Genomic DNA, 17,723 nt, shown 5'->3' with positions numbered 1-17,723 from the left:
CTCACTGATCTGCACCACCTGTTTTAAAGGTGCTGTATGAATAAAGAGTGATTGACTGAACTGAGAAGATTTACACTAAACATAACAGAAATGGGGAAACAAGACAAACAGGGAGGAACAGGGAGGGAAATGCCATGAGACTAAAATATGAGAGGATTCAAAAAATGGGAACCAGAACCTTTACCTTACAAAAATGAAAACTTGGCGTCAGTAGTGCTTTGATATTGAAGCCTCACACAAATAGATTCACAATGAAAACAAAACAGGAACCCCAAATGTAAAATAACAAAACCCCACGATGATTACTCGCCACCTCCCTGCACCCATATGTCATTTGCTTGCTAATTAATTTAATTTGACTAAAAAAATAAAAAGTAAGTTCAAAATGTCAGTGTTCAGATGATCCTGGTCCGTTACTTCTTCCAAAACAAACACAGCTTGATTAATACTAGGAAACACGTTAACGGATTTTGGTGCCCACACTACACCCAAGCTGGAAAATTGCATTTCACCACAAGATCACAAGTTTGACACTGTTACTGAAATGACTGATAAATGACCAACAACTGGGTAAAACTGGATGAAGGTGATTCTCAGGTAACTTCTTTCCCCATTTTTGACAGTTGTTTGTGATCCTCTCAGGAAACCTGCGGCTCAGAAACAAATGGGTCATTTTGTGGAAACCCAAATGATGACAGACAAAACTGCAGCTGAACAATAAATACATGAGGACGAAGAGAAGAGTAGCCATGATTACTGCATAACAGACATTTCAAACTCACATGCTAAATGTACTATACTGTACTAATTCTGGAATAATCAACAACAAATTACAATAAAATCAAAAACTTTAATTTAAAAAAGTAAACAAAACAGTCCAGTAGCTGATATTTCAAACCCCTTATTTTTGCTATAGTAGTATTCTAATTACTATGAAAAGTACAAAACATTCACAGCACAAAACACTGTTACCACTAAAAAGGCACAGATGCATTCTTTTGAATTGACTAACTGAAGACAGGCACATGTACACTCCACAGCCACTTTATTAGGTACAACTTGCTAGTATCAACTTAGCCCTCTTTTCCCTCCAGAGCAGAATTAATTTGTCATGGCACTGATTCAACAAGGTGCTGGAACCATTCCTAAGAAATGTTGGCCCACACTGACATGACAGCATCACACAGTCATTACATATTTGTCAGCTGTTCCTCCATGTTATGAATTTCCTGTTGGAAGCCGCCATGAGAGGATGGGTACAATGTGATCATAAAGACCATGGTCAGCAACAGTAATTGGGTAGACTGTGGAGTTTAAACACCACTCAGTTGGTACTAAGGGGCCCGACATGTGCCAAGCAGTATCCCCCACACCATCACGCCATCAGCAGCCTGACCTGCTGATACAAGGCAGGATGGAGCGATGCTTTCATGTTGTTTACAAATCTGATCCTGACATCTGAATGTGGCAGTAGAAATCCAGAGTCATTAGACCCGGCAACCTTCCCCCCCCCTTGTCTTCTATTTTATAGTTTTGGGAAATTGCAGTTTCCTGATCTTAGCTGACTAAGTGTCACCTCAGGTGGACACTTGCTTTTGTAGCTCATCTGCATGAAGGCTTGATGTGCTATGCTTTGAGAGATGTTCAAGTGGTTATTTGAGTAACTCTCACCTTCCCCTTAATTCAAAACAATCATCAAGGTAGTTTCTCCACGAGAAGTACCACTCACTGGATATTTTTTCCTGTCAGAGCATTATCTGTAAACCCTAGAGATGTTTGTGTGGGAATATCCCAGCAGATCAGCAGTTTCTGAGCTACTCAGACAGGCTAAACATGAAAAACAATTATTGTTTTTCGCATTTTGATTTCCTGCTGCTACGAAACTCCAGTCCTGTAGATGGCAGTAAAGGCGGGTTATGAACACACCGGTCATACGCTCAATAAGCAGTAGAAGAAGAGTAGCGCGGCGCATGAGAGAAACCCAAACAGCTCTCTGTGGTTGTTTGTCCAGGTCGGTAAAATCTGACAAAGCAATGACAGCCACCGCTGGTTGTGCATAAAGCTGCTTGAAGAGAGAAAATCACCGTACAGAGAAAACCGAGCGTCCGCCGGATGACGGAGCGTCCCCAGGTGAGGCTAGTTAGCTTTAGCCTGTTCTCGGTGTTTTTATTTAGCCTGTCAAACCTGCTCGCAGCCTGACGTGTCACCGCAGTGACATTTAAATGGAGTTAGCGACACTTTAAAGACTCTAAAAGACCGTCTGTGGGACTAAAATCATCTCAGGGAAAGCTCAGCGCTTCTGTCGTGGCAACACGTTTATTTGTTTCGGCTAACGTGGGAAGTGAATGAGCTCCTTCCCTGTTTTTTTTTCACGCCGAGGCTTCGTAGATCGAGTAAAATAAGACAGAATTCACGTGTCACATTTAACGGGTTTAAACTGATGATCAGCCGCCTCGTAAGCGTTCACTTAGCCGGGCCGTGTTTTGCTCGGTGGAGCCTCAGCTAATGTTTGTTTGGTTCAATATCTTTTGCGGTTATTCACACACGGCTTGGTGTTACAGCCAGTCAGCTGCAGCAGAGTGAGACGAGGCTGGAGATAAAGTTCTGTTCTCTCCTTAATTATCAGCTGGTAAAACATGCTGGGCTTTGTGGTTCCAGACCCGGTGTGTTGTGGTCCAGTTGGTTAAATTTTGAGTGCGCTCACAGTCTGAAGGTGTGTTTGAACTGACTCAGCTGATGCTGTGTTTGAGTTACACGCTGAACAAGCACATTTTCAGAAACCTTTGAAATGAAGCTGCATTTTGGCTGTTAACCTTTCCTATTTGGGCACCTGGTATAGCAGAACATTCATTAATAAACGTGTGGATATCCAACCTGGGATTGGCAGTGTAATAACAGCAACAAAAGCACTGCTGAGTGAATATTGATATTTAAAATCATTTAAAGTTTCCATCGGGTTATTTTGTTTTGCATAGTGTCATTTTTAGATTTTAGATCTGATTAATTTTGTCTAATCTGCCCTTCATGTTCGTCTCGTTATGTCTCTTTGCTTCTGATCTGGTGTAAACACACAGTTAGAGCAGATCTGAAACCTGCAGTTGTCGACCTTTCAGCCGTAGCTGTCGGTGTATGAAGGTCCACAGGTGCCAAAAATGTTCCCGTGTTTGTAAGTAAAGTGAATTGAAACACAGCAGACTGTCTGACTGCACCGTCTTTGTTTCAGGATGGCAGGAGTGTTCGACATCGACTTGGAGACTGAGGACATCAGTGACACAGAGGTCTGCATTAAATGCTCATTTATAGCCAAGCCAAGTGAGAACAATGTGAAAAATGATCATGTTTTTATACGATAGTTTATTTATGTTGTGTAAATGTATTGTTAAGTTTTGATAAATGCTGTTTTTCTTTACTTTGCCTTCTGTAAATACTATAAACATACAAATTGTGAAATAATGACAAAATATGAAGTGCCACATGTAGGGTAAACAGGAAGTGACAGAAAACGATATACTTTTTGCATAAAATGTTGAAAGAAGATCACAAATTTGTAAAGCAGGTTTACCTTTTTTAATATATTCTGAAATTTAAATGACGAGATTAAAAGAAAGTACTATAACTAGGGGCTTTTATTTTGAAACTTCTGACACAATCATCCCAATAACTTTGTATGAGTCACTGAAGGCTTTGTTTGGAAAGTAATGCATTCTTTTGAATTGACTAACTAGAGAGTTTTATTCTGAAAAACTAACCCTTTTATAGTAAACTGGGAGCATGACTATTTCCTGGCCTTCTGCTTTGGGCTTTGTATGCTCTTATAGAAAGGGGACAACTCGATGGGTTGGCCATCTCATAGAATCTAACTCACCAGGTACCCCAAACTTCTGTTTGCACAGGGGAGCCAATCAGAAGACAGCCACTTTAAAAGGGTGTAGTTAAAAAAGCTTGTCCCCTAAAGTTTTATTATTCCTTATTATTTTGCTGCTGTATCACAGCTCTGAAGAATGTTGTGTGTTTTTGTTGTTGTTGTTGTTGTTGGACCTGTTCACCATCTTGTGGTGCTACATGGCATTACATACCCGGCCCTATTTTAACTTCAGCTGATATCTCTCCAATACAATACACAGGCTTGTTTGACACAGCTGCTATTTTTCAGTTTTAGTTCGTCTTAGAAGGTGTGAAGTTTGGTCCAGAAGGCAGCAGGAGTCATCCATTTCAAAAGTCTAAAATCTGAAATTCTTGACTATCAGCTCCTTTTACGCAGCCCTCATTTCGATTAAAAGTACCTTTGAAATATTGCAGCTCCATTTAACGCTGTTTGTCTTCTTTCTCCCTGTCTGTAGGATGATGTGTGTGACTTCACTGTCCCAGAACCAGAAAAGTAAGGCAGGTTTAACAGTGCATATAAAACATAAATAAATAATAACTGCTGATGCCAGTACCCATACTGGTTATTTTCTCCTCTGCCTAGTGCCCAGACGGAGGAGGTGGAGCTGACCAGTGAAAGTGTCAACAGGGACCGTGAGAGAGTCGGACCGGACTGCTTTGAGCTTCTTACTGTGCTGGGAAAAGGAGCTTATGGCAAAGTGTGTGTGTGTGTGTGTGTGTGTGTGTGTGTGTGCGTGTGCGCGCATATGTGACACTTCTTTAAGTAGCATGTTTCCTCAGCACAGACATTTGGTTTTATGTATTCCTTCTTGATAACAGTAGATCAGAGTTTTACTGGTCCCTGTTACCTTTTATTACCTCTCTATACATTACTAGGTAGTCTAATCTGTGATCATACTCTTGGGGGAATTCCATCAACCAAATCTTCAAAAGGTTGCCCCCAATCGGGTTTGTTTAATAAAAAGGGCGCTCCGTTATTCACCACAGTAGGTCGCTGCCCCATCCTTGATTTTTCAGATTTGATTTTTAAAACGTCCCACCTGATGCAACCACAGTCGTACAGCATCCTGCTGCTTTTCTCTCTCTGCAGGTTTTTCAAGTGAGGAAGGTTCAAGGGGCTCAGACAGGGAGAATTTTTGCCATGAAGGTCCTGAAAAAGGTACGTGGACGGATCCTGGATGCTGTTTGTCCTTCCTCGCATTGCACACTTTTCATTTTTTAGTTTGTCTCTGTCGTCATTATATCAAGCCCCCTTCCACTCTTTGTCTCCTACAGGCAAAGATAGTGTGCAACGCTAAAGACACGGCCCATACGCGAGCAGAGCGAGAGATCCTGGAGACGGTGAGGCACCCGTTCATCGTAGATCTGCTGTACGCCTTCCAGACTGGAGGAAAACTCTACCTCATCCTGGAGTGTCTGAGCGGTAAGGTGGAGGCAACATCCAGCTGTGGGGCAACACATCTTTACCCTGACTTACCCGTCAGGTCCTTTTGTCAAAGGCATTTTACGGATTGGAGACACGATATGCATGTAGAAATATTCTTAACCTGCACCCAAAATACATGTCAAACAAAATCTATGTGACTGAAAATCCAGCCTCTGATATTTGTTATCATACCACGCTGTTCCGACATTATGTGAACTCTGTCTCATCCATGTGTTCTGCTGTTTATCCTCAGGAGGAGAGTTGTTCATGCAGCTGGAGAAGGAAGGCATCTTCATGGAGGACACTGCCTGGTATGTGCGATTTCTGGTTTGTGCGTTTTGTTAACGATGCTGAAAACAGTTCACTGTTTAAGTAATGTTTAATTAAAATGTTGTGTATGCTTAGCTTCTATCTCGGAGAGATCACTCTGGCCCTCGGTCACCTCCACTCTAACGGGATTATTTATCGGGACCTGAAACCTGAAAACATCATGCTCAATCACCAAGGTGAGAGCACAAGTTTGCCTGAGAATGCACAAAATGCAGAAAAATGTAGAAATGTGCGGCACAGATTTCTTGGAGCCGCTGTTAGTACAATAACTGCACAGCAGTCATATTATTATGCAGATAAATGCTTTAAAAATGCTCTAACAGCACAACTGTGATGCAGAGTTCAGGGACTCTAGCAAGCTCAGATGCACCTGTCAGTCTAAGAGTTATGTTTGACTGACAGGTGGAATTATTCAAGCTTTAACACTTAATACAATTTCAGCAGTTTTGTTATGAAGGTGGAAACTCTCCATAGAGGGTTTCATTTCTTATAGCTGCCTGTAAACGTGTTTATTTCTCCTGCATAGTCTCATATTTTAACTAACTTGGTTTTAAAGCGTGCCTCAAGTGGACACTAGTGGTACTGCAGGCCTCATTTTTCATGAAGGTGGAGAAAAGAGGCAAATGTCTTGAATTCTAAACAGGATGTAATTATACCTCAGGGAGTCATTTATGCCTCATCTGAGTGCTTCAGTTTGATTTTCTATTTAAGGACACATCAAGCTGACTGACTTTGGGCTCTGCAAAGAATCGATTCACGATGGATCCGTCACACACACCTTCTGCGGCACCATCGAGTACATGTGGGTAACACACACACCTAAACGTTACAGACTCCGAGGCTTCGGCTTTATAACGCATCACAGAAACTTTCACTCCCTCACTTTGTGTTTGCCTGTTTTCTTGCAGGGCTCCAGAGATCCTGACCAGGTCGGGTCACAACAGAGCGGTGGACTGGTGGAGCCTCGGGGCGCTCATGTACGATATGATGACTGGATCGGTAAGCTGGAGCCTGGAGTGTTTTTTAGGCTGATTGGCTGCTGTAGGGCTAAGCTTGCTTTTCTCTGTACCTCCTCCTAAAGCTCGCCTCAAAAAGAGGAAACTTGCTTCTCTTTTTACGAAGAAGTGGTTGCTGCAGCCTAACAGAATAAAAGACTGCCCCCTGTGGCTAGTATCTGCAATCATTTTTTTTTTTTTTAGTTTAGGGCGATAGATGGTGGTTTGGAAAAAGAGCGGCGAGTCAAAGAAGAGCTTTTACTGACCATCCAGAGAGCCTCGAGGTTTTCATGCTCCTTCCTGCAGTTTCAGTTTGTTTCTGTGGAGCCTTCAGGCCGTTTCTTAAAGTTTTGCTTTACAAAGACGAAGGCTGAACTCTATTTCACAACATCGGATTTTCTAGTCAAGGTATTTTATTTAAGAGTGAAAGTAGTGAAGCAAGTGTGTGCTCCAAACACCCTAAGGGAGAATATTTATTTCCTCAGCTCCACAATACTTCAGCTAAAATGGTTATTAAAAACAAAGTGGTGGTTGGACAGAGAATTTCTACAAGCGATGGATTCACGCCTCTGTACACAAAACTTGGATTGCTGGAGCTACGTCTCAACTGCCTGTCAGCAGCAGCAGTATAAATATGATCAGAAGGTTCAAAGAACAGGCTTCCCAGATTCACAGTCATCTCCTCATATATGTTTCAGTCAGCTTTCAGTGCAGCTGCAGGTTTTCGATCAATCATCAGAAGTCCTGCGATGACCTCTGCAGAGAGCAAAAATAAACTTGTTTCAGGTTCACCTGAATTTTGTGATAACGGCTGGCTCTCTGGATACGACCGAGCTGTTTTCAGTTGAACTGTCCACAGTTTCCGGGAGCGAGGAGGAGCGAGACCAGGAGTCTACTCGTGCTTTTTTTCCTCGCATTCATGAGGTTGTGCACCATCAGTTGAGCCTGTGAGCACGTCCTGATGCATCAGCATTCAGAGGAAATGGCCTCAACCTTGCCATCTTGTGCCAGCACATGGAAATAATAACTCGTCACTTGAGCTCTTCCTCCGATTTGGCTCACCGTGACATCATCCACTTCCCAGAAAATGAAAATCAAGTTAAAGGAGCTCTGTTTTAGCACAGCATGCACAATGTGGAGGAACAAGTGCAAGAACAGCACTTCCAGTAGAAGCTCTGCAAATAGCAGCCGAGCTGAAAACGGTCCAGAAGTGCGCGAGACGATGAGCCTGTACCTGATTTAAATTTGTCCTCAGCTTCTTGGAAATCCGGTTATTAAGCAGTGAAATCTTGATGGTGAATTATTGATTTTGGGAACTGATGGAGCATTTGGACTGTGACGAGACAGTCAGACATTTTTGTTCATCAAATGCTCAGAAGTAATAAAAAATGCAGGTTCTCAGACTCCTTGTGTTTGCTGTTCGGATCAGTTGTGCTCCCCTAGTTTTCCTACAGAGGGCCGTACTGGTCCAGGAAAAAAAATCCATCAGTATGTCAGAACAGCGGCATGTAAACTTGAATTCCACATCAAACGAGGAAAAAGTCACAGGAGGCCAAACTGGTGGTGCAGGCTGACAGTTGTGACGGTGTTATTTCCCACCAGTGGGCTCTCCTGTTCTTCCTCAGTTTAGCCACCCTGCTGTTGAATAATGCATTTAGGTTCAGGCTGGGATGGAGTGACTTCTGTGCTCACAGAATCGATTAACAAGCAGTTTTAATGTCTTGTTAGTAACCGCTGACTGAATCCCGTACTCTGTTTTCAGCCTCCGTTCACGGCGGAAAACAGGAAGAAGACCATCGATAAGATCTTGAAGTGTAAACTCAGCCTGCCGCCGTACCTGACAATCGATGCCAGAGACCTCGTCAAAAAGGTGCGTAGCACAAAGTCACATGAAACACGGTGCAGCTGTGCTTGTCCTTCTGTGCATTTTAAAGCTTAAATGTACTTTTTGAAGTTTTCTCCAGTGAACTAAGAGAAAACACATCAAACATCGTTTCTGTCCCTTTACTTCACAGTTTTTAAACTGGTATCTCATCAACTCCCAGTTGGTTACACAAATAAATCATGCTAAAGAAAAGCAGGGTTTTGACTTTAGATTGTGCCTTTGGAGTGGGTTTCAAATTGATTTGGTTTCAGTTTTAAATGTGTTTTTCAGCCCAGTTATTTTTCCTTTTTTTAAAATAATGCATCGTGGCTCCTGGTCTGGTTTGTACACATATGAGTAATTGCTGTTCGTGGATTCGGTGTCAGATCAATGATTCTTAAGAATTAGTCGGGGCTCGCCTCCTGCCAGCAGCCTCCCTCCTTCACGTCTGCCAAGAGAAGCTGGCTGTCCGTCTTCTCAGCGTGCGGTGGAGACTTTACTGCCCTTCTCAGTCACACATCTCAGTGTAGCACACTCCTTTCTATGCCAAAATAAAATCAATGTAGGAAACAGTCCAGGGAACACTCGGTAAGCAGATGGTTTTAAACATGTCCAGATTTTTCTCTGGAACATTTAACTTTATATATATTTATCATAAAAGTTTTGAGTCCAGGCCATTAGTGAAGTTCACCTTTAACTTTTACAAAACTTTGTTTTGTACGCAGCACCGGGATGTTTTGCTTGGGCTTTCTTCTGCACAGATACTTTCAGTGGACGTTTCTTCCACCTTTCTCCTCCATCTGGTCATCTGACACCTTAAAGCAACATAAAAACTTTGCAAAGGGACCAAATTAATGACTTTAGTTTCAGTGATTTTAGTCAAAAAACCTGCAAAAGCCAGATTTTTGTGGCTGGAAATGTTTTGAAAAGTCATGCTAATTATCTGACAAATACTTTCAGTCACAAGTTGCTCAAAATCAGTTAATTTTACATGAAAGTTGTTTGTTCTTCACATAATAACTGCTAGCATTGAATGAAAATGAATGTTTTCTTATAAGTGAACGTCACTGTAGAGTCTTTACCTTACAATATAAAGCTCCTTGAGGTAACTGCTGTTGTGATTTGGTGCTATATGAATGTAGAGGTTAGAAAGAGTAAAACCTGAAAACGTGTTTGAGTAATTATTTCAGGCTCAGGGTTTTAGACACACAGTTATCTCCCTGCATGGTGACACCCCCCACTCTTACCTGTTTTTCAGCTGTTGAAGAAAAACCCAGCCCAAAGACTTGGCTCCAGTAAAGCAGACTGTGCTGACATCCAGGTAACTAACTGTGATGCTTCCTGTTTGAGCTACAACACAGGAAACGCTCTGAAATACCTGCAGACTGCTCATCGTTTAGACTAAATCTGTACGGAAATCAATCTGATGTACAGTGTTTTCTCAGAATCAGACTGCGTGTGTGAATACATGTAAAGCAAAGATGTGTCGGTACAAGATGTGCAGGGAAAAATAAGTGTAGATTGAAATCAAAGACACTTGAGATAAAGAGATGTGGGTCAAAGACGTAGAGGTCAAAATGATTCCATTTAAATGAGATGTGGTTTTAGATTAAGGGCCACACCTCTGATCACGGCTCATATGATGGAAATATTCCACACTGCTAAACCAAAGCAGACGCTTTAAAACAAAGGGGACCTGAACTTGTGACGTTCCCCCGAGAACACAAGAATCTAAGAACAGGTTCTTTTGTTCCTTTACAGAAACACGCCTTCTTTAAACACGTTAACTGGGACGACCTGCTGCATAAGAGAGTGGAGCCGCCGTATAAGCCACAGCTGGTAGGGCACCGTTTCTTATTCAAGTTAATCTATTCCTTTTATTTATTCAAAGCCAGAGGAGTTGATTCAGCAGTCTCCACTCCCTTTTTTCTTTAAATGAACTTCTCTTCCCATCTACCTCCTGCTGCGTGTTTCTCTTTGATGTTCCCAGACCGCTCGATGCCTTTGTCTTACCTTCACACCAACTTATACCTTTATTAATTGCTCATTCTTTTCTGTCTGCGTCTACGTGCAGCAGTCGGATGAGGACGTGAGCCAGTTTGACACCAGGTTTACCAGACAGACGCCCGTGGACAGTCCGGATGATACTTCGCTCAGCCACAGCGCAGAGCTCGCCTTCGCTGTGAGATTATCCTCCTCATCAGACTTCTTTTCTGTCCGCTACATAATGAAGCCTCAGATAGTCAAAGGCTCTTCACTCGTCTGCTGTTTTTAGGGTTTCACGTACGTGGCTCCATCGGTCCTCGAGAGTCTAAAGGAAGGCTTCTCATTCGAACCCCGAGCGAGAAACGTACGCCGACACAACAGCAGCCCACGCACGCCCATCAGGTAACGCAAAGAAAGACACTTCTGTGAGTCTGTATTTAAGAGAAACGGTCCAAAAACTTTAGTTCATGGTCCTCACAGCTCAATCTGTGAGGCCCTAACCCTGTGATCAGGATTTCTGTCCTAGGCCATGTCCACACTATTACGTTTTTGTTTGAAAACGCATCTTTTTCTCTCTGTTTTGGCCTCCACACCGAGACAGAGTTTTTTTGAAAACGCTCTCCAAAGCGGATACATTTGAAAACGCTGTTTTCGCGTCGCAGTGTGGACAGCGTAACCGCAGGCTTTCAGAAACGATGAGGCATTTTAATCATATGATGCAGTCATGTGACCAATTCAACTAAGATGGCGGACAGTATTACACTGCAGTTGTTTTGTTTTGCCCTCAATTTTGACAGCCTTATTAAAGATTAATATCAGTCTGTACGTGCTCCAGAGAGCTTTTCTTCAAATTCTTTAATTCTCACTCGCTTTTGCAACTTTGTACTTTTGTGTTACTCGCAGCAACAACTCCACCTCATTGTCAGTGCATTTAAAAAAAACTTTTCCTCGACATTTTGCTGCGACGTTTCAAAGAGCAGGAAGGTAAATAAGCGGCAGACAGAGATGAGGCAGGTCGAATCGTCTTGCGTTTCACGCAGTACAGGAATATAAACGTGTCGGTGTGAATAAACAGCTGTTCGGAAACGATTGAAAACGATGGTGCGGATGCAGTGCGCTTTTAGACGAAAACAGCGTTTTCAAATTTATCCGGATTAGTGTAGACGTAGCCCCAGTTGTGACTGAGCTCCAGAATATCTGTCTGGAAGCGTTTCAGTATGCGGTGCTGGGACTTCTTTCTAAAAGGACTTTGACTATAGCCAACATGTTTACTTATTTATTTTTTAAGCTGAAAGTTCTTCAGCCTGAGATGTTGAAAGTGAATTTCTTTAAGTTTTTTCATGTTAACTGAGTCTACAGTCACTACGTGTACTCTGCAGGACTTTTATTTAAACTAGTCTGAGATATTTTTAGTTTTCCAAATGTGTCCATCACCACACCGGGAACAAAGACACATTTTTATGAAACATTTGGGTTGTATTATCGGATCCTTTGGTAGGCCAGCACTGGCCCCTGGGAACTTTTTAAACCAGGAAAGTAAGAGTCTTGAGAATAAACGTCTCTGTTGTCCTAGCCAAGATAGGCAGCTGTGAACTGACATGAGAGAAAGTGAAGTACAGTGCCACTGACACTGAAATTACAAGATTACAGGGTAAGAGTCGGACAGTGTGAGAGCTGCAGTCAAGCTCAGAAGTGTGCAAATCCTCCCACTGGGGAGAATTAGAGGAATGAATTCTTGCAAACTTTGGGAGACCATCCAAAATAAGCTTGTTTATCCTTCTTGCTCTCATGTTTATAATAACTTGACCATTATTTTTTTTTTCTTTCAGTCCTTTGAAATTTTCCCCCGCTGGGCCGTTCAAGTCCAGCATCGACGGAGAGCCAGACCCTTTCTCTCCGATGTCTCCACCGACAGCGGCAGCTCCGGTTCCCGTGCCGAAGGAAAACGGAGCCGCCAGTCAGCCAATCAAAACCCCTGCGAGGAACAAGAAGCTGAAAGGACATCGGAGATGAGGAGGAGCTCCTCAAAGAACGAGCCTTGGTCAGATTAACATGTAGTTTAGTCGTGCTGAGGAACACGAGTTGGAGTGTTGTGGTTTTTCTTTAACTACGAGGCTCCTGAGAAGCCAAAATCATCCATGGGAAGCCTTCAGTTTGCGTTTTTGTTTCATTTGTAACTTTCATCTCACCTCACATTTAAAAATATATATATTCAGATACAGTGCTGCTGCTACTGTCCAGCACTTTTATTTATTTCTCATTCTTTTCAAAGCTTTAGTTTACAGCCTCGGTATATCTGCAACTGTATTTCTGTCACGCTGTGCCGCTAATCTCTGCGAAACAAACGTCCCACTGGAAAGAGCTCAATAGCCACTAATTCTCCTCAACAAGGTTGGCTAAATGACTGATGGTAACAGAGTTTACCATCTTGTATGACCGCCGGTGTGATCTCAGCAAAGGGAAGCTGTGATATAAAGTTTTGGGGGGTTTAATTAGGTCATCAGCTTTTAATTAGTTCATCAGAGTTTGGGCGAAGAGGTCGGCTATCACAGGCTGACGTTTTAATTAGCGGGCTGATGAACGATCACATGATCGAAGGTAGAAATTGACCTTCAGCCATCGTCGAGGCAGCAGGTTGGTAACTTCAGGCTAAAGCCGTAGGATTAGGGCGGGTCAGACATGAGATGATGTGTTTGTGAATGTCTCCGAGTCTTTCCGAGCAGCTTCATGTTCACTGCCAAAGGTGTTCACACACATACTGTCCTCGTATCTCACCGCAGTAGGGTGAAGTACTTTATTTATTTGGTTTGCCGGGAAGGTCGTAACCAATCATCAGATAGGAAAATAAGAGCTTAGCAGTCAGTGCAATGTACAGTCGAAGCAGTGTGCTAAACATGGTGCTCTCAGACAACAAAAACCTTGTATAAAAATAATAATATTTTTGGGTTAACTGAACAAAATATTTTTACATATGAATTGTAATAAAAGGTGTTTTTGCCTGTCGTGCGCAGAAAAACAGTAATTCAGCACTGGAGGGGATCACACAAGTTACATGTTCATCTGATGTTACAGCTGTTTGATTTTCCTCTTTTCTTTGAAATAATGGGACATCAGGAAAATGACAAACCTGCGTGAGCATTAAAGCTACTTATTTTAAAGCTTTGTAAGTGTAAACACTCGCTGAGTTGATGGCCAAAGCTGGTGTTAGAGAGATCAGCTGAAGCTAAACAAAGGATGGGCTGTACCTTCATATAAGCCAGTCTGTACCACGAGTTGGTGAAGTGAGTCACCAGGGAAGTCATTAACATAACAAGCACAGATTAAATGCCGCCCCCGTGTTGGGAAACGTATAAAAAGTACCTTTAAGGAGCTCAGACAGCTCTTTAAAGCAGCCGAGCAGGAACTGCAAGCGCAAATATTTCAAACAAATTAGGAAAATAAATGGACAGCTTTAAACTGGACCTACTCTGCTCTGTTATATCGATAAACTCTTGAAATGGTGAATTATTGTACCAAACATCATCTAAGTGTGAAAAAGTTTCACACAGTTCTTTCTACACTTGATGTCACAGACACAGGATATACCTAATATGGTCATATCATAAAAGCCCCGCCCAACTGGTGTTCAGACCAATTAGAATAAAGTCACCCTTAAAGGGGGAGGATGAACTCAGAGGCTGAACAAAGGCCCACAAAAAGATAAATAAGGATTATTTTGAACTGTGAATCATGCAAAGCTACTCTGGTAGAGTCCAAGAATAAATAGCTATGGAGCAGAATAAGTCCACTTTAAACTATCGTCCTACTCCAGTAAGGTATACAGGTGGATCGCACGCCTAACAGACTTAATGTATTTGTTTTCTGGATCGTTGATTCGCTTTAACACTTCAGCCTGGTTTACCGCAGAGTCGAATGTATTTCACCAGCTGTAAATTTTCCTTTGCACCTTCTAAAAAGCTAAAGTGATCAGCGTTACATCAGCATATACTTTTGAAAGTTATCATATGAATAAATGTAGATACCATGAAGTTATTGCTGTACTTCCAGCATCTTCACTAACCCAGTTTTCTATGTCAGTGCCATGCATGCTGAGTGGAGGATGAATACTAAAGATTTTCTACCTCCTCGTCTTCTCAAGCACATCTTAGCTGAGTGACAGTATCTGTTTTGTACAGACTTTTGTGATTAGCAGAGGATGACTCTTATTGACTCTAATATTTCGTTGTTTCTGCTCTAATCTCACCACGAGATTCACATTTGAGGTTTTGAGGTAAAATAACTTCCATCTCAGGATGAACTGCTCAGTGTTTGATAACTTTTTGATTCTGTATTGTGATGTGACCCACTGGTTAGCAAAGTCCTGCCTCACGCTTTGCTGTTGCTATCTGAGAGAGTGGGGAGGGAGAGACTGAGGGCGGCTGTAGGCTCGTACGCTCCGTCGTCCTTCTGGACTCTGTGTGTTCACAAAAGTAGCGTCACGTTCTTTCAATGAATTTAAAACAAGAGCGTGTGGCCGTAAACTCATCGGCAAAGAGTTTGCAAAAGTCAGAGCTCGGGTGAGACAGACGTGGACTTTTACACAATCAGACGTCTTTCCACAGCCACAGGAGTCGCCCCCTACTGGACAATAAAAGGGATGCAGATTTAAGGCTTTATTTTTTGTACCCAAAAGGTACATCGATCTTTATATACAGTCTATGACTGAGTGCCACTATAGATAAATATATCCAGTACTTTGGCTTGTGCACTACTATCAGCCACGGTTCTGTTATTTTTGCAGCGATCAGGTAAGAATGCTGAGCACTGTTATCATGTTAGCACTACCTCAAAGCTGCTGCACTGAAAATTTGTGGTCTTATTAAACAAAAAAGTAGCCCAGGGAAATTAACATGGAAGCACCACAACGTGCAGTTCCTCTAATGTCCACCAGAGGCTCCAGCAGTGAGTCAGTCCCCCAGACACCCATGTTAAAATGTCCGTTTACAGCCTGCAACAAAAACACGGTTTACGTCTCCATGGCCAGTTTCCCCTTATAGAACAACTGTACACAAAGTGAATTTCACTTGTTTATATCACATTAAGGCCTAAAGTTTGCATTATTAGGGGTGTGGCCTCTTTGAAAAGAGCTGAAGCTGCTATCGCTAACTATCATCGTGTCAGCTAACTGGAGTTCCTGACTGGAACTCTGAATCGACTTTGTGGTGTTGGTTCCTTTTGGAGCATTTTTGAATGCGTTTCTCTAACAAACACGACTCGCTGTGCAGTCGTACCAATCATGGTCCAGGAAGTCGGTGTTTCAGCTTTGGGGGAAATTCTTGTACTTTTTTAAGTCTGTCATTTGCATGAATTGGCAGATATCTGAATCCATCCGTTTATTGATGCACATTAAATAAAGTAGCTGTAGCTTGTCACGCCACTCTCTCATCCAGATGTGGTCACTTCTGGCTCCCAAAAAAACTAAATGGTAGAGGCCACAGTGAGCCTGAACAAAACTGAGCTGATGGAGTTAAATAATGATGGATTTCAAGCTTGTATGTTTTCTGTTTATTCATATGATTCAACTCTGTTATTTTTTTTTTTTAAATTAATTAATTTTGTCAAAGGGAAGATTCCTGTGTTCACGCTCCTGTTCGCAGGAAACGAGCCCGGCAGTCCTCCTGCTCTCTCCTGCAGCCTTTCTTTCATTAACACCGGACACAGTCTGCATGCACAGCCTGTGCTACAGCTGAGGAACCCTTCACACTGCAGCTTGTTACTGCAGCAGCACGGTGATAAACGAACTCATGATAAAATTTGCATTTAGGCAGCAAAAATAATCTTTGCTTTCAGTTTTTGTGTATTTATTTACATAATGAATAATTACAGTGTGATACAGAGATATGTTGGTGTGAACCGGAGTCTGTGGAATTTGAAAATGTATATTCTGAAAAATTGAATTGAGGAAAACAGAATTGAGTGGATTATACTTTATTTTGTCATATTTGCTTATGTTTTTTCTTTCGGTCGTGTGTTCTTTCTTCAAACTGATGAATGTGTTCAAAATAAAATGAGTTGCTGAGTTGTTCTTCTGAGATCTTAATGGACATTCAGCAGTTTTGTGGTTTCAGATATTCAGATTTATTCGGCGTATCGAGCACTAAAGCTAAGAGAAATATGTTTTTACTCAAAGAGTGCTTAGCGCTTCCTTTTTCATGACAAGCTTTAAAGAAATTCACATATTTGATCTCGACGGATCGATAACAAACAACTGGCAGCACCTGTTTCCTGTAAATGCAGACAGCATACACCCTCGCCTCCTTGTTAGCACAAATATCTCTCGTGGCAGCAGCTCAAAGCATTTAGGCACGTAGACTTGATCGAGGTGACCTGCTGAAGTTTAACCTAAGCATGAGAAGGTGGAAAAATGTGATCTAAAGGACTTTGAAAGATGGACAGACTGGTCCGAGTAGTTCGCAAACTGCTGATCTGCTGGAATGTTCCCGCATAACCCACACAAAAAGAGAAAATATCCAGTAAGCAGCAGTTCTCTGAGAGAAAATGGCGCATTGATGCCAGAGGTCACAGGAGAATAGACGCACTGCTTTGAGCTTTTAGAAAGGTAACAGTAACTCAAATGACCAAAGTGTGAACACAACACATCAAACCTTGAAGGATTAAAGCAGCAGAAGGTTTCTGCTGTGCGTTTCAGACAGTAGGGTCAGAATTAGGTGTAAACAGCATGAAAACATGGATCTGGCCTGCCTTGTGTCAAATGTTCAGGATGCTGGTGGTGTGATGGTGTGGGGGAGTTTTTCTTAGTACCAACGGAGCCTTGTATAAACACCACAGGCTACCTGAGTGCTGTTGCTGGCCATATCCACCTTCTGATGACTGTTTCCAGCAGGACTAACAGTATGCCACAAATCACTCAAATGACTTCATGTTTTCAACTATTTCTGTGTGTTTTTTTTTCTGTGGAGCATTTTGTAACTTCGGGGTCTCCACATCTGCCTCCATCTCTCCCTAGCATCTCTCTGCATGTCCGGCTTCACTACATCTGTTTTTTCTTCTCCGAGGTCTTATCCAGTATATCAACTGTCCTTCCTCTGCACATGTCCAAACCATCGCAGCCTTGCCTCTCTGTCTCCAGACCTGAGTCGTCTAATCTTGTCAATCCCGGTCACTCCCAGTGAAAATCTTAGCCCAGTTAGAAGTTTCCAAACCTCTAACTTTATTGTTATTGAGCCAAGTTTACCCA

General features: G+C 42.3%; 1 protein-coding gene across 1 annotated transcript; it reads left to right on the top strand.

The window, feature by feature from the left end:
• Positions 1-1,923: 1,923 nt before the first annotated feature.
• On the top strand, positions 1,924-16,550 carry LOC146384800 (ribosomal protein S6 kinase beta-2-like). The gene is made up of 16 exons (XM_084930173.1): positions 1,924-2,130; positions 3,224-3,278; positions 4,341-4,378; positions 4,469-4,583; positions 4,976-5,044; positions 5,161-5,308; positions 5,565-5,622; positions 5,717-5,817; positions 6,353-6,443; positions 6,550-6,640; positions 8,399-8,506; positions 9,759-9,821; positions 10,262-10,339; positions 10,575-10,682; positions 10,776-10,888; positions 12,316-16,550. Exons 2-16 carry the CDS (start codon positions 3,225-3,227, stop codon positions 12,497-12,499), a joined length of 1,419 nt encoding a protein of 472 aa, XP_084786299.1. The 5' UTR covers positions 1,924-2,130; position 3,224; the 3' UTR covers positions 12,500-16,550.
• The last annotated feature ends 1,173 nt before the right edge of the window (positions 16,551-17,723 follow it).

Source organism: Perissodus microlepis, chromosome 6, assembly GCF_051167445.1.
Source record: "Perissodus microlepis isolate ML-2025 ecotype Zambia chromosome 6, ASM5116744v1, whole genome shotgun sequence".
NCBI lineage: Eukaryota > Metazoa > Chordata > Actinopteri > Cichliformes > Cichlidae > Perissodus > Perissodus microlepis.
Note: the sequence above shows the minus strand (reverse complement) of the source record. Positions and strands in the feature narration are given on the sequence as shown.